Consider the following 18153-nt stretch of genomic DNA (forward strand, 5'->3'; position numbering starts at 1 on the left):
GTATTGATTTAGTTTCTGTCTGTGGTGTAATAACTTATTTTCAGTATATTAAAATATGTTCCCTACATTAATTCAGATCTAAAACCTAAGGGTTGGGGGTGGAAAAATAAGTGAACCATGTGGTGAAAACATTTTCCCTCTTTTTATCTTTTCCAGTGCTCAACCACCCGTGCCAGATAAACAACGGTGGCTGCAGTAATCTCTGCCTCCTTTCTCCTGGTGGGGGTTATAAGTGTGCCTGTCCCACCAACTTCTATCTGGCAAACGATCAGCGCACTTGCATGTCCAACTGCACAGCCAGCCAGGTAATGATGTAAACATCATTAATGGAAAAATGGCCCATTGATAACTGGCTTTTCATATCTCAGTTCCCCGCTGTGGCCTATTTGATAAACTACTCATGCCTGGTCATTGCTTATTGACAGTTGGCTGGCTGCCCGGTGATACAATACCTAGCTTACGCTTTTGTCAACGACAAATGAGCCAGTGAAGCCCTGATATAATGCCCTATCATCACTTTGATTCACTTCTCTTCCTGTTGCAGTTTGTGTGCAAGAATGACAAATGCATTCCTTTCTGGTGGAAATGTGACACAGAAGATGACTGTGGAGATCGTTCAGATGAGCCAGAAAACTGCCGTAAGTCTTTGAAGAAGATAATTAGGACGTGATGGAGTATGGCAGTCATCTAGCATGCTTTATGCATGCTATACCTTTTGATCTCACCTCAGCCCACAATTTAACAGTGAAATGTTTGTCGGTATGATCTTGAAACACCGTGTGACTTCTACTTCTTCCACGACAGCCGAATTCAATTGCAGACCAGGGCAGTTTCAGTGTGGCACAGGCATCTGCACCAACCCTGCATACATCTGTGATGGAGACAACGACTGCCAGGATAATTCAGACGAGGCCAACTGTGGTATGTGCCTGTTTTTTTTGTAATTTATGTTCATTTATGTACAAAAATTGTCACTGTTTTATTTGAAATTTTCACAAGAGGACCCAGTATAAGACAGAACAGGGACTGACAGGAAAAACAAGAAATTTTGATAAATAGATAACGTGGAGCAGCAGGAGTCTAAAATCAACATTGACAAAAGGAGAGAACAAGAGAAAGTCTGGAACATGAGGGAGTTGAGATCATGTGATGATTTGACAAAGACTCGCACTTTATACACACGAGGCACATGTGAAGTCAGTGAAAAATAAAGAAAGCTACATGAGGAACCAACCTTCAGAATTTAACAGCAAATAAACTGGAAAAAATTACTTTAATGTTATTTGCTCATTCATTTTTAATCTCTTTCTTATCTCACCGCAGACATTCATGTTTGCCTGCCCAGCCAGTTCAAATGTTCCCACCCCAGCCGCTGCATTCCAGGCATCTTCCGCTGTAACGGCCAGGTCAACTGTGGAGAAGGCGAGGATGAGAAGGACTGCCGTGAGTATACCTACGTTTTCAGGGTTTTTTTTTTCCCCCTTCTTCTCTCTCTTTTACTCCACACTTACTGCAAACCTGTTATTCCCCCCCATCTCCACCCCACAGCTGAAGTCACATGTGCGCCCACTCAGTTCCAGTGTGCCATCACCAAACGCTGCATACCTCGTGTCTGGGTGTGCGACCGTGACAACGATTGTGTGGACGGATCAGATGAGCCCGCCAATTGCAGTAGGACTCGCAGTTTACTCTGCATGTTGTTTATTCTGAGTCATCCTAATTAGCTTTAAGTGTAACTGCCCCCCCATATGTTTGCCTTTGCAGCCCAGATGACCTGTGGTGTGGACGAGTTCCGATGCAAAGACTCTGGCCGCTGCATTCCCGCTCGCTGGAAGTGTGACGGCGAAGATGACTGCGGCGATGCATCAGATGAACCGAAAGAGGAGTGTGGTAAATATTGTGTTTTCTTTTTTTAAGTAAAAATTCTCTCTCTATTTTTTTTTCTCTTTTTTTGATTTCATTGGCAATAATAATTTTGTGTCTTGGACAGCTGAGAGGACGTGTGAGCCATACCAGTTCAGATGTAAGAACAACCGCTGTGTGCCGGGCCGCTGGCAGTGTGACTATGACAACGACTGCGGGGACAACTCTGATGAAGACAACTGCAGTAAGTATCACTTTGAGCTTGGAAACAGTCCCTCCATATGTCATTTTACCTTGTCCACTGTCATTTACACTCATGCCCGTGTCTTTTTCACTGGTAACAGCCACTTTGCACCTTTTTAACTCTTAACTGCTACAGCGTTTGTTTGGTGCTAATTCATTGCCCATTTCTCATCTGATTATTTGTTTCATTTCATACTGTCCTGTTGGCATGAGCCAGAGGTAAGTTACTTCATCTCCATAAGAGAACCACTCCCATTTTGAGCACCTCTCTGTATCTGTTATTAAATAGTGTCTTCATTCACTGTCCCTCTGACCTGTGAGAGTCTGCAAGCTGAGCTCTGTACAGATTTCATCGTCAGTGCTAATTGGCTATCGCAGCAAATATAACCACAGAAAACCAACAGTTATAAAACCAGTTATACTGACAATAAATTGTAATAAAACAGCTCCTTTCACTCTCTCGCATTAGTGTCTATAGTCATCCTCATGTAATTGTTACACTCTTTGTCTTGTGCTGAAGGGTAAAACGGCCATAGCTCACCGCAACTGTGCTCATGTTGTCAGTGACACAAGCCTTGTGTTCTTCTGTAGTGCCTCGACAGTGTTCAGAAAGCGAGTTTGCCTGCACCAACGGCCGTTGCATTGCTGGGAGGTGGAAGTGCGATGGAGACCATGACTGTGCGGACGGATCTGATGAGGTTGGATCTGTTGAAATTGTTTGGAAAAGAAAAAAATCCTTTTTGCACTTCCTGTTATGTCTGTGTTTATGGTGGACTATGATGTTTCTTTAGCATGGCTGTGATCTGAAGTGTGACCAGGACCAGTTCTCGTGTAAGAATGGACACTGTATTCCGATCCGCTGGCGGTGTGATGCTGATCCTGACTGCATGGACGGCAGCGATGAGGAAAACTGTGGCAGTGCTGGTAAGCATATTTCTGTGGGTGTGGCATTTTTAAGAGGAAAAGTAGATCCCAGATGCCTTAAAGCTGACTCCCAACAAATCAGCTTGTATCAGGTTTTACACGAGCACACACCGGTAGTAAAAATCAGTTTCTTCCTGCAGCTGGCCGTCACTGCCCTCTGGATGAGTTCCAGTGTAACAACACTCTGTGCAAGCCCCTCGCCTGGAAGTGTGATGGAGAGGATGACTGTGGGGACAACTCTGATGAGAAACCCGAAGAATGCAGTGAGTTTTGCCGTCTTGCTGATCAAAATCATGTTGAATTCCTATTGCATTTTTTTCTTCTCACCTATTTTTCTTTCCTCTTCCCTTCTCTTTCCGTTCAACTCTTAGGGAAGTTCCAGTGTCCGCCGACAAGAGCGTTCCGCTGCCAAAATGACCGTGTGTGTCTGCAAGTGTCAAGGAGGTGTGACGGCGTTAATAATTGTGGAGACAACAGCGATGAACTGAACTGCCGTAAGTTAGGAAGTTGTTCTGGTTATAAAATCTCCTACTTCCTCATCTTTGACTGAGGAGATGCTGACTTATGTCTGCGTTTTTGTCAACAGAGGCTCCTCCATCTGTTCCCACGTGTGAGAAAGACGAGTTCTTGTGCTCCAATGGCAGATGCATCAGCTCCAGTCTGCGCTGTAACTTCTTTAATGATTGCGAAGACTATGGCTCTGATGAGATCAACTGCAAAACGGGTAGATCTTCATTCACTTCTGCATAACTGACCATGGACCTAAGGTCTGAAAGTTTTACCCTTTAAATCCACAGGCTTATCTTTCACTTGTGTTTTTTGTCCTATAGACACAAAGCTAAACGACTGTCGGAGTAACACAACTCAGTGTGGTGATGGAGATGAGGCCCACTGTGTCACCAATGGCACAGACTCCTTCTGCTCCTGCAAACCAGGCTTCCAAAAGATAGGACACCACACCTGTGGAGGTACACGCACAGAGTGCATCATGACAGCTCTTAACCCTCAATGTAGAGGGTAAGAGCTGGGCAATATTTTTACAATTTCATGTGACTTTCTTTTTCTTTTCTCATATTTTTAAGATAAGAACGAGTGTCTGCAGTTTGGAGTCTGTTCCCACATCTGCAATAACACCAAAGGCTCCTACAAATGCAGCTGCCACAAGTACTTCACCAGGATAAATGACACCTGCAAGGCTGACAGTAAATGCGCTGCTTATTTTATTAAGTATTAAGTATTTTATCAAGTCTTGTAATAATTGTTCACTTCAAGGTGAGCGTCACTGCAACGTTTTCTCTCTCTTTCCTTCCAGACATGAACAGCAGTCGGCAGATTCTATACATCGCTGACGACAATGAAATCCGAAGCCTTGACCCCGGCATGCCCAACTGGCGCTATGAGCAGACCTTCCAGGGTGATGCCAGTGTGCGCATTGATGCGATGGACCTGCACGTCAAGACCAACCGCATCTTCTGGACCAACTGGCACACGGGGCGCATCTCCTCCTACGAGCTTCCAGGATCATCCTCATCGTCATCTTCTAGCATCAACAACCTGCAGGTAATGCTGGTCAAATAATGCAAAATCTCTAGAGCACCAATATACACGCCATCATTCAAACACCTCAACTTTGTGCTTTTATCCAGATCAAAGACCTGAAGATGCCCCGTGGTATTGCTGTGGACTGGGTGGCTGGTAACCTGTACTGGACTGACTCAGGCCGAGATGTAATTGAAGTGGCTCAGTTGTCAGGCCAGCATTCCAAGACCCTCATCTACGGCATGATAGACGAGCCTTATGCCATTGTAGTGAATCCACAGAGAGGGTAAATGGATCATTCTTTTAAGGATTTCTTTTTCTGTTGTCTTATATTTTGCACATATGTGTTCTGACTCTGGATTTTTTATTAGTACCATGTACTGGGCAGACTGGGGCAACCACCCTAAAATTGAGACGGCCGCCATGGACGGCACTCTAAGACAAACACTCGTCCAGGAGAACATCCAGTGGCCGACAGGTAAGTACTGCTCCGAGACTGAATTTATTTGAATCCAGATACGCATAATTATTCGTCCACACAGTGTAACATTGTCATTAAGGCTCTCTAATTGTGCCTCTGCAGGCTTAGCTGTGGACTACTTCAATGAGCGTCTTTACTGGGCAGATGCTAAACTATCAGTCATCGGCAGTGTTCGTCTGGATGGCTCTGACCCTGTCGTTGCTGTCTCCGGCATCAAAAACAGTTGAGTTTATTCTGCAACTTTCCAGACTACATGCAAGTTTGCTAATGTGACATTAACACTTGCCCGCCCATATGTATTTTGCACTTTTTTCCCCTCTAGATTTGCTCCATCCATTCAGCATAGATATCTTTGAGGACTACATTTATGGGGTCACATATATTAACAACTTTGTCTTCCGGGTCAACAAGTTTGGTAAAGGCCCTATGGAGAATCTCACTACAGGCATCAACCATGCTACAGACATAGTCCTGTATCACCGTTACAAGCAGCCAGAGAGTGAGTATCAAACATATTGCTGGTTGATTTGTCCAAAGATTTTTCTTCACACATAGTCTGCTTCAGTCTTAATTTAAAATGGACACCACACACCTTGTTTTGATGCACGCTTTATGGATTTTCTCACTGGTCATGTTTCTCTCTGCACCAGTGACTAACCCGTGTGACAGAAAGAAGTGTGAGTGGCTGTGTCTCCTCAGCCCCAGTGGGCCGGTGTGCACCTGCCCTAACAACTACGTTGCAGACAACGGCACATGTGCGGAGAGACCAAACCCCACCCAGTCACCGTTCTGTATGTACACTACATAAACAAGTAGCTTCCCTTCTAGCAAGGTTAACATGTACACACTAAATTCAAAGTGCCGTGTCCTTTGACAGCCCCGCCCTCAGTTCCGTGCGATATCCAGTGTCAGAACGGTGGGAGCTGCTTCTTCAACGACCGTCAGGTGGCAAAGTGTCGCTGTCAGCCCAGCTACATAGGCGAGAGATGTGAAATCAACCAATGCAGGGACTACTGTAAGAACGGAGGCACCTGCACTGCTTCTCATGCCGGTGAGAGATTCAATTCAAGGTTTATCATACGGCACCAAAGCACAACAATGGTCGCCTCAAGGCATTTTTATACTGTGTGGTAAAGACGCCACAGTCTAAGGCAATGATGACTCCGGAGATGGTAATGTTGGTCTGTCTGATTTGTGTTATTCAGGACAAAGTATCTCAACAGGTTTTGCATGAAATAACATCAACATTTACATTTCTCATACCCAGAGGAGAAACTCTCCTTTGGAAGAGCTGTTTTTTCCTCTTCTTGTGCCACAGTGAATTTGGCCAAACTATTGAAGTGCTTGCCATAAAGTTTCTTCTAGACCTTAATAACACAATCCTTTGACATTATCCTTCTTCAGGCTAAAAAAAAAAAAAATTTCAGTTGATCCAGTGCTTTGGCTGACGATCATCAGCCTGAGCTGTACCCTGAGTTTACTGCTGATTAGCAAACGTTACTGTGCTAATCAGGTTGAATTTGACGTGCCAAGGCTTTTGATCACAGGAAAGAAGCTTTTTTTTCCCCGCCCCTATTCCAAGAATTGTTTAAATCATTAAAAAAAAATCCACTCTTTTGATGTCTGTGAGAGTATTCTTCAGTACTCATTAGTGATAGCAATTACAGGCTGCAGCAGAAGGCATGAAGCAGGGGAATTCCACATATTTCCAAACCTTTGTCTCACTGGCACTTCACTGGTTCTGTCATGTGTGCAAACCAGTGGAATTTCTAGTTTAAGAAACCTGAGAAGGAACTGAGTCAGCAGTTTTGGTTGTGTGTTTGTCAAATGTTAAATGAAATGTAATACTTAAAATTTCAGTTTTATTCAACATTTATATCTTTATATATTTTAATTGTGTATTCTAGGGTTGCCAACTTGCAGATGTCCTAAAGGCTTCACAGGGCCAAACTGCAATCGCCACACTTGTCAGGACAACTGCCTGAATGGAGGCACGTGCTTGGTCAGTAGAGGCAACCAGCCAACCTGCAGTTGCCTGCCAGAGTACCTGGGAGACCAGTGTCAGTACAGTAAGTAAAAGCACCTGAGGATGTTTCTGTTTCTTTAATAGATTGCTAAGCAGGGTATTTTGCATCAACAGTATGTGACCCTCTTCTCTTTCTTTGCCGTCTTAAGGTAAATGTGAAGGCTTCTGCGAGAATGGTGGAACCTGCTTACAGACCTCCAACGGCACCAAACTTTGTCTGTGCCCCACCAAGTACGTCGGGCACCAGTGTGAGCTGGACAAATGTCAGTTCTGCGGAACGGGCAAATGTTTGACGTCAGCCTCAGGGGAGGTTTCCTGCAGGTGAGTATCGTGTGGGACGTGGTTACTGTGCTACATCGATTAGACTTGGATTTGTAAATATTTGCTGGCTTTTATTTTGAACTGCCAGAATATTCTTCACCCAAGGTCACCCAGCAATCTGTGGATTTTGTGCTTCCTAACAGTGCACAGCATGGAATATATCATTCTGAAATCGTGGGAATCATTATTATTATTATTGTTATTATTATTCTGCTGCATTAGGATCTGCTTTAATATTTTTTTCCTGTATGTTTGAAGCTGTCCAAATGGTCAGATCCAACCCAGCTGCTATACCTGTTCAAACTACTGCGCACATGGACAGTGTTCAGTAGACAATCGCACACTGCTGCCACAGTGCACGTAAGATCCCAGTAGACATTAACAGGCATATATATAATATTTTATTGTTTTAATGTCCGCTTAGCACACTTACCCACATATCCACTGTGTACCTCTATACCCAGGTGTGCTGTTGGATGGAGGGGATACAGATGTGATATCACAGCTCCTATAGAGTCTCATACTTCTAGTGGTAGTAAGTCAGCCACTCCCTGACCAAATCAAAGTTTGTTCATAGAACATGCACTTTGGTCCTATTTGCTTATCATTATTTGTTCACTCATAGGTACTGCGTCAATCATCGTCCCAGTGCTGCTGCTGCTGTTGCTGGCACTGCTGGTGGTTGGTGCCATCTTGTGGTACAAGCAGAGAATGCGTGGGTGAGTACTAGTTCGGGACGCTTTCTCATCCTTAAAAAATTCAAACTCCATTTGTCATCTGGTCCTCACCGTTCTGGTCTTTCTTTCTCTCTTACCTTTTGATAACCATCTATTTCCCTGTCTCCCAGGTCTCTATGCCCGGGCAAATCTCGTTCTCAGTGCTCGCGGTAACTTGATAGGGTTACATAATTCACCTGTTGACCCCCAATTCCTCTCCTCTCCTTTCCCTAAAATACAGTCAGACTGCCTTTGCTATGCTTTTGTCTGTCCTTTTGTCCATTCTGTCGTTCAGTGCCGAAATCTTTCCATTGTCCTCGCTTGCCATCTTCTGTTTGGGTTCCATGGGGTTTCCCACCCAACAACACAGGGGGCCTACTCACTCTGGAATAGCTCTGGTGATGCACGAGTAGTTGAACTTTTGACGTCCTCCCATTGTCCTCCATGCCTTTCCCTGTTTACATTTGTAAATATTAGGCTCAGGCAATGTGCTTGCAGAGTAAAATGTATAACTGTGCATCTCTGAAAAATGTTTATATGCTTGCAAACAGCCGAATATTTGCAATCTAATCCAGCATTCTCCGCGATGGACATGCTGCAGTATATTCGATAGGTTTGATCAAATGGCCTTTTGACACAAAAGCTCATTTGAAAACCTTTGATATATGTTGTCTTGTTCTTGTCAATTGTACATAGCCAGTGCTGAGTGAATTTATGATATGGGTTTATGATAAGACACCTTTTAGTCACTCTAGCTTTCTTCTGAGGTTAGCACATCAATTCTTTTAAACAAGGGTCTGAATCTGCTTCTAAGATAATTGTTGATCTGTTTCTCTGCAGTGCCAAGGGCTTCCAGCACCACCGAATGACCAACGGGGCCATGAATGTTGAGATTGGAAACCCTGCCTATAAGATCTATGAAGGAGATCCTGATGATGATGCTGGGGAACTTCTGGACTCCGACTTTGCTTTAGACCCAGACAAGGTAACAAAGCTTAAAAAAGCCGTTTCATTACAAAATATCTGAAAATGCCTGGTAGTGGCTAACCATGCAGATATTTCCACATTTATGAGTCCTTTTGTGAGTTGTTTTTTTGTTTTTTAAATGAATTGATTTTAGTTGTGGAGTCATTATAGACAGTAAATAGACCCTTCTTTGTGATCTAAAGAACACTGGATGAAAGTAGCTGGGTTTCTCAATATATTCCTGTCCTTTGGACGTCTAGTGAAAAACAGTTTTCTGTCTTGACTGATCTGTAATCACTTTTCTACATTTATATCCAGTTTTTTGCCATCGAGATCGCCACAGTCCAAATGCAAAAGCTTTAAAGCAAGACTTAGGAAACCAGTGGGTGTCGTTATGGTATTTACTTCTGGCATCTGTAATGAATTTTGGAATGAATATTGTTAGAATTATGTGAATCATATACTTTAGTTCTGATGAGTGGCTCCATAGTCTCATGGTTTACACGTTGTGGCTCGAGTGGTTTGTATACAGATCGATGCTTGGGCAAGATACTGAACCCTGAGTTACCTCTGTGTGTGTGAATGCATTCAGCAGATAAAAGCACAGTATGAAGGCACTATATAAATACCATTTCTTTTACATTCACCTAAGAAGTGAAAAAAACTCCAGTTTAATCCCAGCTGGAGACAAAAATCCCTTGGGGGGTGTCAGGAACGGAAATCCACTGTGAATAAGGGGAACAGCTGAATAAAGCTTTTATGCTGGAGCCCTCATGGTCACTATATTCAAACACTTTTCACCACAATCATAAAACATCAAATGAGGAATTGTCCATAAAGTCCTGAGTGCTTAAAAAGAAGTTGCAAGTTCTTCACTGGAAATACACCTACTGGTTTGTTGGGGGCAGATGATTAGTGCCCAGACTTTCAGAAACAAATAACCAAACACAGAAAACATAACAAACCACAACTGTCTGCCAGGGTTTCAGCACTGAGCTGGGAAACATCTTGTTATTTATGCGAGCTGAGCCTATTTGAATAAGCAAAATACTGCTTCTTTCACAATATATCAAATCTTTTCATTTCTTTTGCCTGAGTCACCGAGTAATTTTCTTCACTCCGCAGCCCACCAACTTCACGAACCCAGTGTATGCCACCCTGTACATGGGTGCCCACAACAGCCGCAATTCTCTGGCGAGCACTGATGAAAAGAAGGAGCTCCTCTCCCAGGTCGACGAGGACATGAGCGACCCCCTGGCATAGACCTCGGCATGGACTGAACTCTGCCAACATTGCCCTGCCTCGCCCAACCTAGAGCCAGCGAGCTCTCTCATTTTATGCCTTTACCAACTGAAAAGAAAAGCAACAAAAAAAACATAAAAACGAGAACACTGTATAAAATGTATAAAATGAAGAACTACTTTTTTTAAGTGATTGCAGTATTATATTTTGTTCTTTGACAAAAAGGAAAACAAATCCTCTGGTGACGGAAAAGAAACCATTTTATAGACATTTTATCCAGTTCTTTTTCATTTTGCTCACTTCCTCACAACTTCTCTCTCTCACTCACACACACACACACACCTTTCTCACGCATTCAGCCACTACCTCTGTGCAAATGTAAAAGATACAAATGGCAGTGGAACAATTTTAATTTTTTTATTTTTGTATAAATTGTGTAGGGGAAAAGAGAAAAAAAACATTTTTGTTCCATCCTAGAAAATGTTGCCAAGTCTTCGTTGTTCATGAAAGAGAGGAGATGCGTCAGTGCTCACCACGAATGCTTCCTGGATGCTGGTTCACATTTTGTGTATATGTATGTTTGCTACTGGAGGTCTTAGAGGGAAAGGCGAGGTGATGTTTAACTGCACGTGTATGCACAAGAGACTCGGCATCTGATCTGTTGTTGCAAAGAGCTACATTCAAGTGATTGTCTTTTACCTCCTTGCACAGACTAAAGTTACATATATATATATATTATAAATATATATATTTCCATATATATGAACCTATTAACAAAGTGTCTTGAAAATATACCCAGGAATACAAACATCAGTAACAAATAGCAGTCTGTACTTTTTAATGTTTTTCTTTTGTTTTTTTAAGTCATTGTATAATTGACATACTTTGTGTCACCGATGAATGAATCATGGCAGTGTGTTAGTGTGCGCTGGATGAAGATGATTGTAATTAAGTCCACATTCCAGGATGAAAAAGCCTGGGATGATATCCGTGGCCTTGGATTAGCCTACTGCAGGACACCCTGGACAGGAGCTGGGGCTTTGTTCTGAAACTCTTCTGGAGTAGAGACAAGCTTCTGTGAATTTCCGGTCATCCTCTAAAAAAAAAAAGAACCTGCGACCAGTAATTAGCCGAGAACGGTTGCGTTCAACTTTTGTTCCTCGTCTTTTGATTGTAAACATACTTTCAGGAAAGGCCAGGGAGACCGTCTGATGGTACGTACTTCTGTGGGAGGTTGGATTTTTTTTTTTCTTTCCTTCACTGTATGTAATTACATGGACATGTAATTTAGGTTAATGCTCATTGTTAAGTGCATTCTCAGGAAGGAGACTGATCGGCTTCCTGATAAGCATTCCTTTCTCCATTCCTTTGCTTTGCTGCTAACCATCCGGATTTTTAGTCTGGGAAGTGTGGCTCTGTGTCTCACTGCTCACCGTATTGCTTTTAATCACCTCAGCTTGTCAGCCATACCTACCATATCACTGCATGGTGCTCACACACACACAGACACACTTAACCAAGAGGAAACTCTGGCTTTAGTCCTCAAATGTTAACAGTATTCATCACATTTTTTCTTTAAATTCTGTTTTTTTTTTTTTTTTTCTTGTTTATTTGCTTTTAACATCCTGCTCTGTTAAATCGCCATGTAAGTTGGAACAATCATATTTCATTTGGAGAATTTCTTTAACTGGCAAAAACCCACGTTTGTGGTTCTGATTTGTTTTGTTATAATTCGATTTCTTTTTGATATAAGGAATTAAATGGATTTTTATAGTAGAAATGTACGATGGCCGTGTCTGTCATTTGGAAAGATGGAGAGGAGAAGCAGTCTACTTCATACTTCAGTACATTAGAAAATAGCCTCACTTATCATTAAAGAATGAAGAAATAAAACACTAACATGTAGAAAGCACTTGTTTGGATGTTGCTTAATCTGGAAAGGCTTCTGAATTGTAATGAAAGTCTTTGGTCTTGTTACATAAATCATCATATTTATTAAACAGGAAGTGTTGTCTTTCAGTCAACAGACAATCCCAAGAATAGCTTTTTCTTAAAAAAAAAAAAGTATGTTTCTTTTGATTTCAATACACACAAGAATAGTGTTTTATACAATCTTGAGCCAAATTTAAGTAGTGTTAAGATGTATTGCTCCCTTTGTGCCAATGTCATGAAAGTCTCTAAAGCTGTTAGGAGGAATAATCTGTATTAAAACGGATAAGAAAAAGAAGCTTTAAATGCACTTCATCCTTCATCTGTTAATACATTTAGAGCAGGCTAACCAAACAGCAAGTGTGCCTTTGAAACAGTAGTCCACCTGGAGTCTCCTTCATGCGTCTGTCACCTCCTAACTGTCACGCACGGTGTGACAGGAAGTGTTGTCAAGGCACGTAATATTCTGTTTTTAACCACCACTTGGTCAAGGCCCAAAACTCTGGGGACTCTCGTGTCAGCTATTCTGATGTACTAGAGGTAAAAAGGAACTAACCTACCTTTAAGCTTTTTTTGTGCCTTCAACTTGCATATTGTTGTCAGGATTATAAGGCTAATGTTATATTACAAGGCGGTAAAAAAATACAATCTTTACCAAATGAAAGATGTAAAATAAACAAATTATGGCTGACTGACGAGAAATAACACTGTTTACACAAAAAGGCACTTCTTAAGCGGAACATCAAACTTTGGAGTAATTTGGTTTGTCTAGCTTGACAAGAAGAACCAGTACAGTGATGGTCTTTGCTCCCAGATACACTCAAAATAAACAATATTAAGTCTGATTGAAAGCGTTTCGAAGACTTGGCGTAACGCTGTGAAACAGTCCACGAATGTCTGTTATGACATCGCACCTCATCTGTTATTTGCAGGAGGCTTTTGCAGGTGTCTTAAAGGCAGGCGTCCCAGCAGCAGCAGAAGAGTTGGCAATTTATCTTGGCTGCCTCCCAGTTTAAATCCTGCTATGACTGCGTAATCTTCGGATATTAATGGGTTTTAGGAATGTCCACATTAAGATCCACATGCTAGCAGGCACTTGTTAGTGAAAGCACAATTCCTCCTCCAGTCCTCAGATGGCCTCACCTGTGCTCTGGTCATCCTCCCAAAGGTCAGTGCCGACAGAGCAGGGAAAGCCTTCTGCTCGCGGTGACGAAGGAGTAGTAGCGCGTTGTGCTTCTGTAATCATGCCTGCTCATTTAAAGTGGTTGTAAAAGGGCATCCATAAATAAATAAATTACCAGGCTAAAACAAGGGCTTTGTCCTGTCCTCGCTTTTCAGTCTTTGTGATCTGCAGCCTCAGGGTTGAGATGCGCCACTGGGACAAAGGGAAGGGTTACAATAGGGAGGGGACTATAAGTGACGAATAAGTGGTTTAGGGTCTCTTCCAACCGCTCCGGATCAACGCGTCTGCTCGCAGGAAAGGCTGGTTTCGGAGATCTGTGAGTAGGCATGGAGAGGGGGGTGAGAGACAGGGGGACACACATGTTAGACGACCAAGAGGTCAATCTGGACATTTGCTTCTGTTTACATCTCAATTTCTTAAGAGTGTTTTTAAGCAAGAAGAGCAGAGGATGTACACTCAGTTCTCACTTTATTAGGTACACCTAATTTATATCAGTTGTTCCCTCATTTCTGTAAATGAGGTTAAGCTAAAAAAAAGAAAAGAAAATAGGAACACCTTACTGTATAATGCAGTACATGAAAACAGCACCACAAACCATATTTCCTCTTTTTTACAATGAAGATGAAACTATGAAAAGTTGCTTTTATTGCAGGACTGTTGTTAGTCTGCATTAGTTTGAGCTCCCTAATAAACTGACAACTGAGTGTTTATTGTTATAATTTTCAAATCCAGAAAATCTGGAAACACTTGTGCAGTTAAAACTTTGGGTTAAAGCTGAAATTGTCCATAAGAGCTACAAAATTAGCAAATGTGGCAGGAATGCCACATTCCCATAGCCTTGTATTTCAACTGCTAGAAGTTGTGCTTCAAAACAGAGAAATTCAAGGCTTTGAGACGGTGATTTTGGCAAATCAGTAACACTAAACAATGAGGACGTTTACACGCGTTGTTATGGGTTAACTGTCCGTTGCCATGCGTTTACATGCGTTGTTATGGGTTAACTGTCCGTTGCTATGCGTTTACACGCGTTGTTATGGGTTAATTATCCGTTGCCATGGTAACCGGTCCGTTGCCATGGTAACCGGTCCGTTGCCATGGGTTAACTGTCCGTTGCCATGGTGACCGGTCCGTTGCCATGGTTACCGTTCCGTTGCCATGGTAACCGGTCCGTTGCCATGGGTTACCTGACCGTTGCCATGGGTTATCTGTCCGTTGCCATGCGTTTACATGCGTTGTTATGGGTTAACTGTCCGTTGCCATGCGTTTACACGCGTTGTTATGGGTTAACTGTCCGTTGCCATGCGTTTACACGCGTTGTTATGGGTTAACTGTCCGTTGCCATGGGTTACCTGACCGTTGCCATGGGTTACCTGACCGTTGCCATGGTAACCGGTCCGTTGCCATGGTTACCGTTCCGTTGCCATGGGTTACCTGACCGTTGCCATGGGTTATCTGTCCGTTGCCATGCGTTTACATGCGTTGTTATGGGTTAACTGACCGTTGCCATGGTAACCGGTCCGTTGCCATGGTTACCGTTCCGTTGCCATGGTAACCGGTCCGTTGCCATGGGTTAACTGTCCGTTGCCATGGTGACCGGTCCGTTGCCATGGTTACCGTTCCGTTGCCATGGTAACCGGTCCGTTGCCATGGGTTACCTGACCGTTGCCATGGGTTATCTGTCCGTTGCCATGCGTTTACATGCGTTGTTATGGGTTAACTGTCCGTTGCCATGCGTTTACACGCGTTGTTATGGGTTAACTGTCCGTTGCCATGGGTTACCTGACCGTTGCCATGGGTTATCTGTCCGTTGCCATGCGTTTACACGCGTTGTTATGGGTTAACTGACAGTTGCCATGCGTTTACACGCGTTGTTATGGGTTAACTGTCCGTTGCCATGGTAACTGGTCCGTTGCCATGGGTTACCGGTCCGTTGCCATGGTAACCGGTCTGATGCCATGGGTTACTGGTCCGTTGCCATGGGTTACCTGACCGTTGCCATGGGTTATCTGTCCGTTGCCATGCGTTTACATGCGTTGTTATGGGTTAACTGTCCGTTGCCATGCGTTTACACGCGTTGTTATGGGTTAACTGTCCGTTGCCATGCGTTTACACGCGTTGTTATGGGTTAACTGTCCGTTGCCATGGGTTACCTGACCGTTGCCATGGGTTACCTGACCGTTGCCATGGTAACCGGTCCGTTGCCATGGTTACCGTTCCGTTGCCATGGGTTACCTGACCGTTGCCATGGGTTATCTGTCCGTTGCCATGCGTTTACACGCGTTGTTATGGGTTAACTGACCGTTGCCATGGTAACCGGTCCGTTGCCATGGTTACCGTTCCGTTGCCATGGTAACCGGTCCGTTGCCATGGGTTAACTGTCCGTTGCCATGGTGACCGGTCCGTTGCCATGGTTACCGTTCCGTTGCCATGGTAACCGGTCCGTTGCCATGGGTTACCTGACCGTTGCCATGGGTTATCTGTCCGTTGCCATGCGTTTACATGCGTTGTTATGGGTTAACTGTCCGTTGCCATGCGTTTACACGCGTTGTTATGGGTTAACTGTCCGTTGCCATGCGTTTACACGCGTGTTATGGGTTAACTGTCCGTTGCCATGGGTTACCTGACCGTTGCCATGGGTTACCTGACCGTTGCCATGGTAACCGGTCCGTTGCCATGGTTACCGTTCCGTTGCCATGGGTTACCTGACCGTTGCCATGGGTTATCTGTCCGTTGCCATGCGTTTACACGCGTTGTTATGGGTTAACTGACCGTTGCCATGGTAACCGGTCCGTTGCCATGGTTACCGTTCCGTTGCCATGGTAACCGGTCCGTTGCCATGGGTTAACTGTCCGTTGCCATGGTGACCGGTCCGTTGCCATGGTTACCGTTCCGTTGCCATGGTAACCGGTCCGTTGCCATGGGTTACCTGACCGTTGCCATGGGTTATCTGTCCGTTGCCATGCGTTTACATGCGTTGTTATGGGTTAACTGTCCGTTGCCATGCGTTTACACGCGTTGTTATGGGTTAACTGTCCGTTGCCATGGGTTACCTGACCGTTGCCATGGGTTATCTGTCCGTTGCCATGCGTTTACACGCGTTGTTATGGGTTAACTGACAGTTGCCATGCGTTTACACGCGTTGTTATGGGTTAACTGTCCGTTGCCATGGTAACTGGTCCGTTGCCATGGGTTACCGGTCCGTTGCCATGGTAACCGGTCTGATGCCATGGGTTACTGGTCCGTTGCCATGGGTTACCTGACCGTTGCCATGGGTTATCTGTCCGTTGCCATGCGTTTACATGCGTTGTTATGGGTTAACTGTCCGTTGCCATGCGTTTACACGCGTTGTTATGGGTTAACTGTCCGTTGCCATGCGTTTACACGCGTTGTTATGGGTTAACTGTCCGTTGCCATGGGTTACCTGACCGTTGCCATGGGTTACCTGACCGTTGCCATGGTAACCGGTCCGTTGCCATGGGTAACCGGTCCGTTGCCATGGTTACCGTTCCGTTGCCATGGGTTACCTGACCGTTGCCATGGGTTATCTGTCCGTTGCCATGCGTTTACACGCGTTGTTATGGGTTAACTGACCGTTGCCATGGTAACCGGTCCGTTGCCATGGGTTAACTGACCGTTGCCATGGTAACCGGTCCGTTGCCATGGTAACCGGTCCGTTGCCATGGGTTAACTGTCCGTTGCCATGGTGACCGGTCCGTTGCCATGGTTACCGTTCCGTTGCCATGGTAACCGGTCCGTTGCCATGGGTTACCTGACCGTTGCCATGGGTTATCTGTCCGTTGCCATGCGTTTACATGCGTTGTTATGGGTTAACTGTCCGTTGCCATGCGTTTACACGCGTTGTTATGGGTTAACTGTCCGTTGCCATGCGTTTACACGCGTTGTTATGGGTTAACTGTCCGTTGCCATGGGTTACCTGACCGTTGCCATGGGTTATCTGTCCGTTGCCATGCGTTTACACGCGTTGTTATGGGTTACCTGACCGTTGCCATGGTAACCGGTCCGTTGCCATGGTTACCGTTCCGTTGCCATGGTTACCGTTCCGTTGCCATGGTGACCGGTCCGTTGCCATGGTTACCGTTCCGTTGCCATGGTAACCGGTCCGTTGCCATGGGTTACCTGACCGTTGCCATGGGTTATCTGTCCGTTGCCATGCGTTTACATGCGTTGTTATGGGTTAACTGTCCGTTGCCATGCGTTTACACGCGTTGTTATGGGTTAACTGTCCGTTGCCATGCGTTTACACGCGTTGTTATGGGTTAACTGTCCGTTGCCATGGGTTACCTGACCGTTGCCATGGGTTACCTGACCGTTGCCATGGTAACCGGTCCGTTGCCATGGTTACCGTTCCGTTGCCATGGTAACCGGTCCGTTGCCATGGGTTACCTGACCGTTGCCATGGGTTATCTGTCCGTTGCCATGCGTTTACACGCGTTGTTATGGGTTAACTGTCCGTTGCCATGCATTTACACGCGTTGTTATGGGTTAACTGTCCGTTGCCATGGTAACCGGTCCGTTGCCATGGTTACCGTTCCGTTGCCATGGTAACCGGTCCGTTGCCATGGGTTACCTGACCGTTGCCATGGTAACCGGTCCGTTGCCATGGTTACCGTTCCGTTGCCATGGTAACCGGTCCGTTGCCATGGGTTACCTGACCGTTGCCATGGGTTATCTGTCCGTTGCCATGCGTTTACACGCGTTG

General features: G+C 44.6%; 1 protein-coding gene and 1 long non-coding RNA gene across 2 annotated transcripts in view; one reads left to right on the top strand and one right to left on the bottom strand.

Moving 5' to 3' along the window:
* Window positions 1-12321, top strand: part of LOC120743726 (low-density lipoprotein receptor-related protein 1-like) — a 78767-nt gene extending 66446 nt beyond the window's left edge. Inside the window, 29 exon segments of the mRNA XM_040047520.1 lie at window positions 157-305; window positions 545-638; window positions 805-921; window positions 1324-1443; window positions 1549-1671; window positions 1765-1890; window positions 1991-2107; window positions 2698-2804; window positions 2898-3030; window positions 3171-3293; window positions 3402-3524; window positions 3617-3754; window positions 3861-3998; window positions 4113-4232; window positions 4343-4590; window positions 4677-4855; window positions 4941-5047; window positions 5153-5272; window positions 5373-5549; window positions 5701-5841; window positions 5928-6101; window positions 6958-7119; window positions 7226-7397; window positions 7656-7757; window positions 7862-7932; window positions 8023-8116; window positions 8245-8283; window positions 8954-9098; window positions 10205-12321. Of these exon segments, the coding sequence (XP_039903454.1) occupies window positions 157-305; window positions 545-638; window positions 805-921; window positions 1324-1443; window positions 1549-1671; window positions 1765-1890; window positions 1991-2107; window positions 2698-2804; window positions 2898-3030; window positions 3171-3293; window positions 3402-3524; window positions 3617-3754; window positions 3861-3998; window positions 4113-4232; window positions 4343-4590; window positions 4677-4855; window positions 4941-5047; window positions 5153-5272; window positions 5373-5549; window positions 5701-5841; window positions 5928-6101; window positions 6958-7119; window positions 7226-7397; window positions 7656-7757; window positions 7862-7932; window positions 8023-8116; window positions 8245-8283; window positions 8954-9098; window positions 10205-10342 (3797 nt within the window). The 3' untranslated portion in view covers window positions 10343-12321.
* Window positions 12322-14373: 2052 nt separating this feature from the next.
* Window positions 14374-18007, bottom strand: LOC120743730. The gene is made up of 5 exons (XR_005698257.1): window positions 17430-18007; window positions 16075-17346; window positions 15605-15992; window positions 14804-15562; window positions 14374-14761 (listed from the first exon to the last, which is right to left on the bottom strand). It is a non-coding gene; the product is annotated as an uncharacterized LOC120743730 (long non-coding RNA).
* Window positions 18008-18153: the final 146 nt, after the last annotated feature.

This window comes from Simochromis diagramma, unplaced genomic scaffold (assembly GCF_900408965.1).
Source record: "Simochromis diagramma unplaced genomic scaffold, fSimDia1.1 OVJJ01000387.1, whole genome shotgun sequence".
Taxonomy (NCBI): Eukaryota; Metazoa; Chordata; class Actinopteri; order Cichliformes; family Cichlidae; genus Simochromis; species Simochromis diagramma.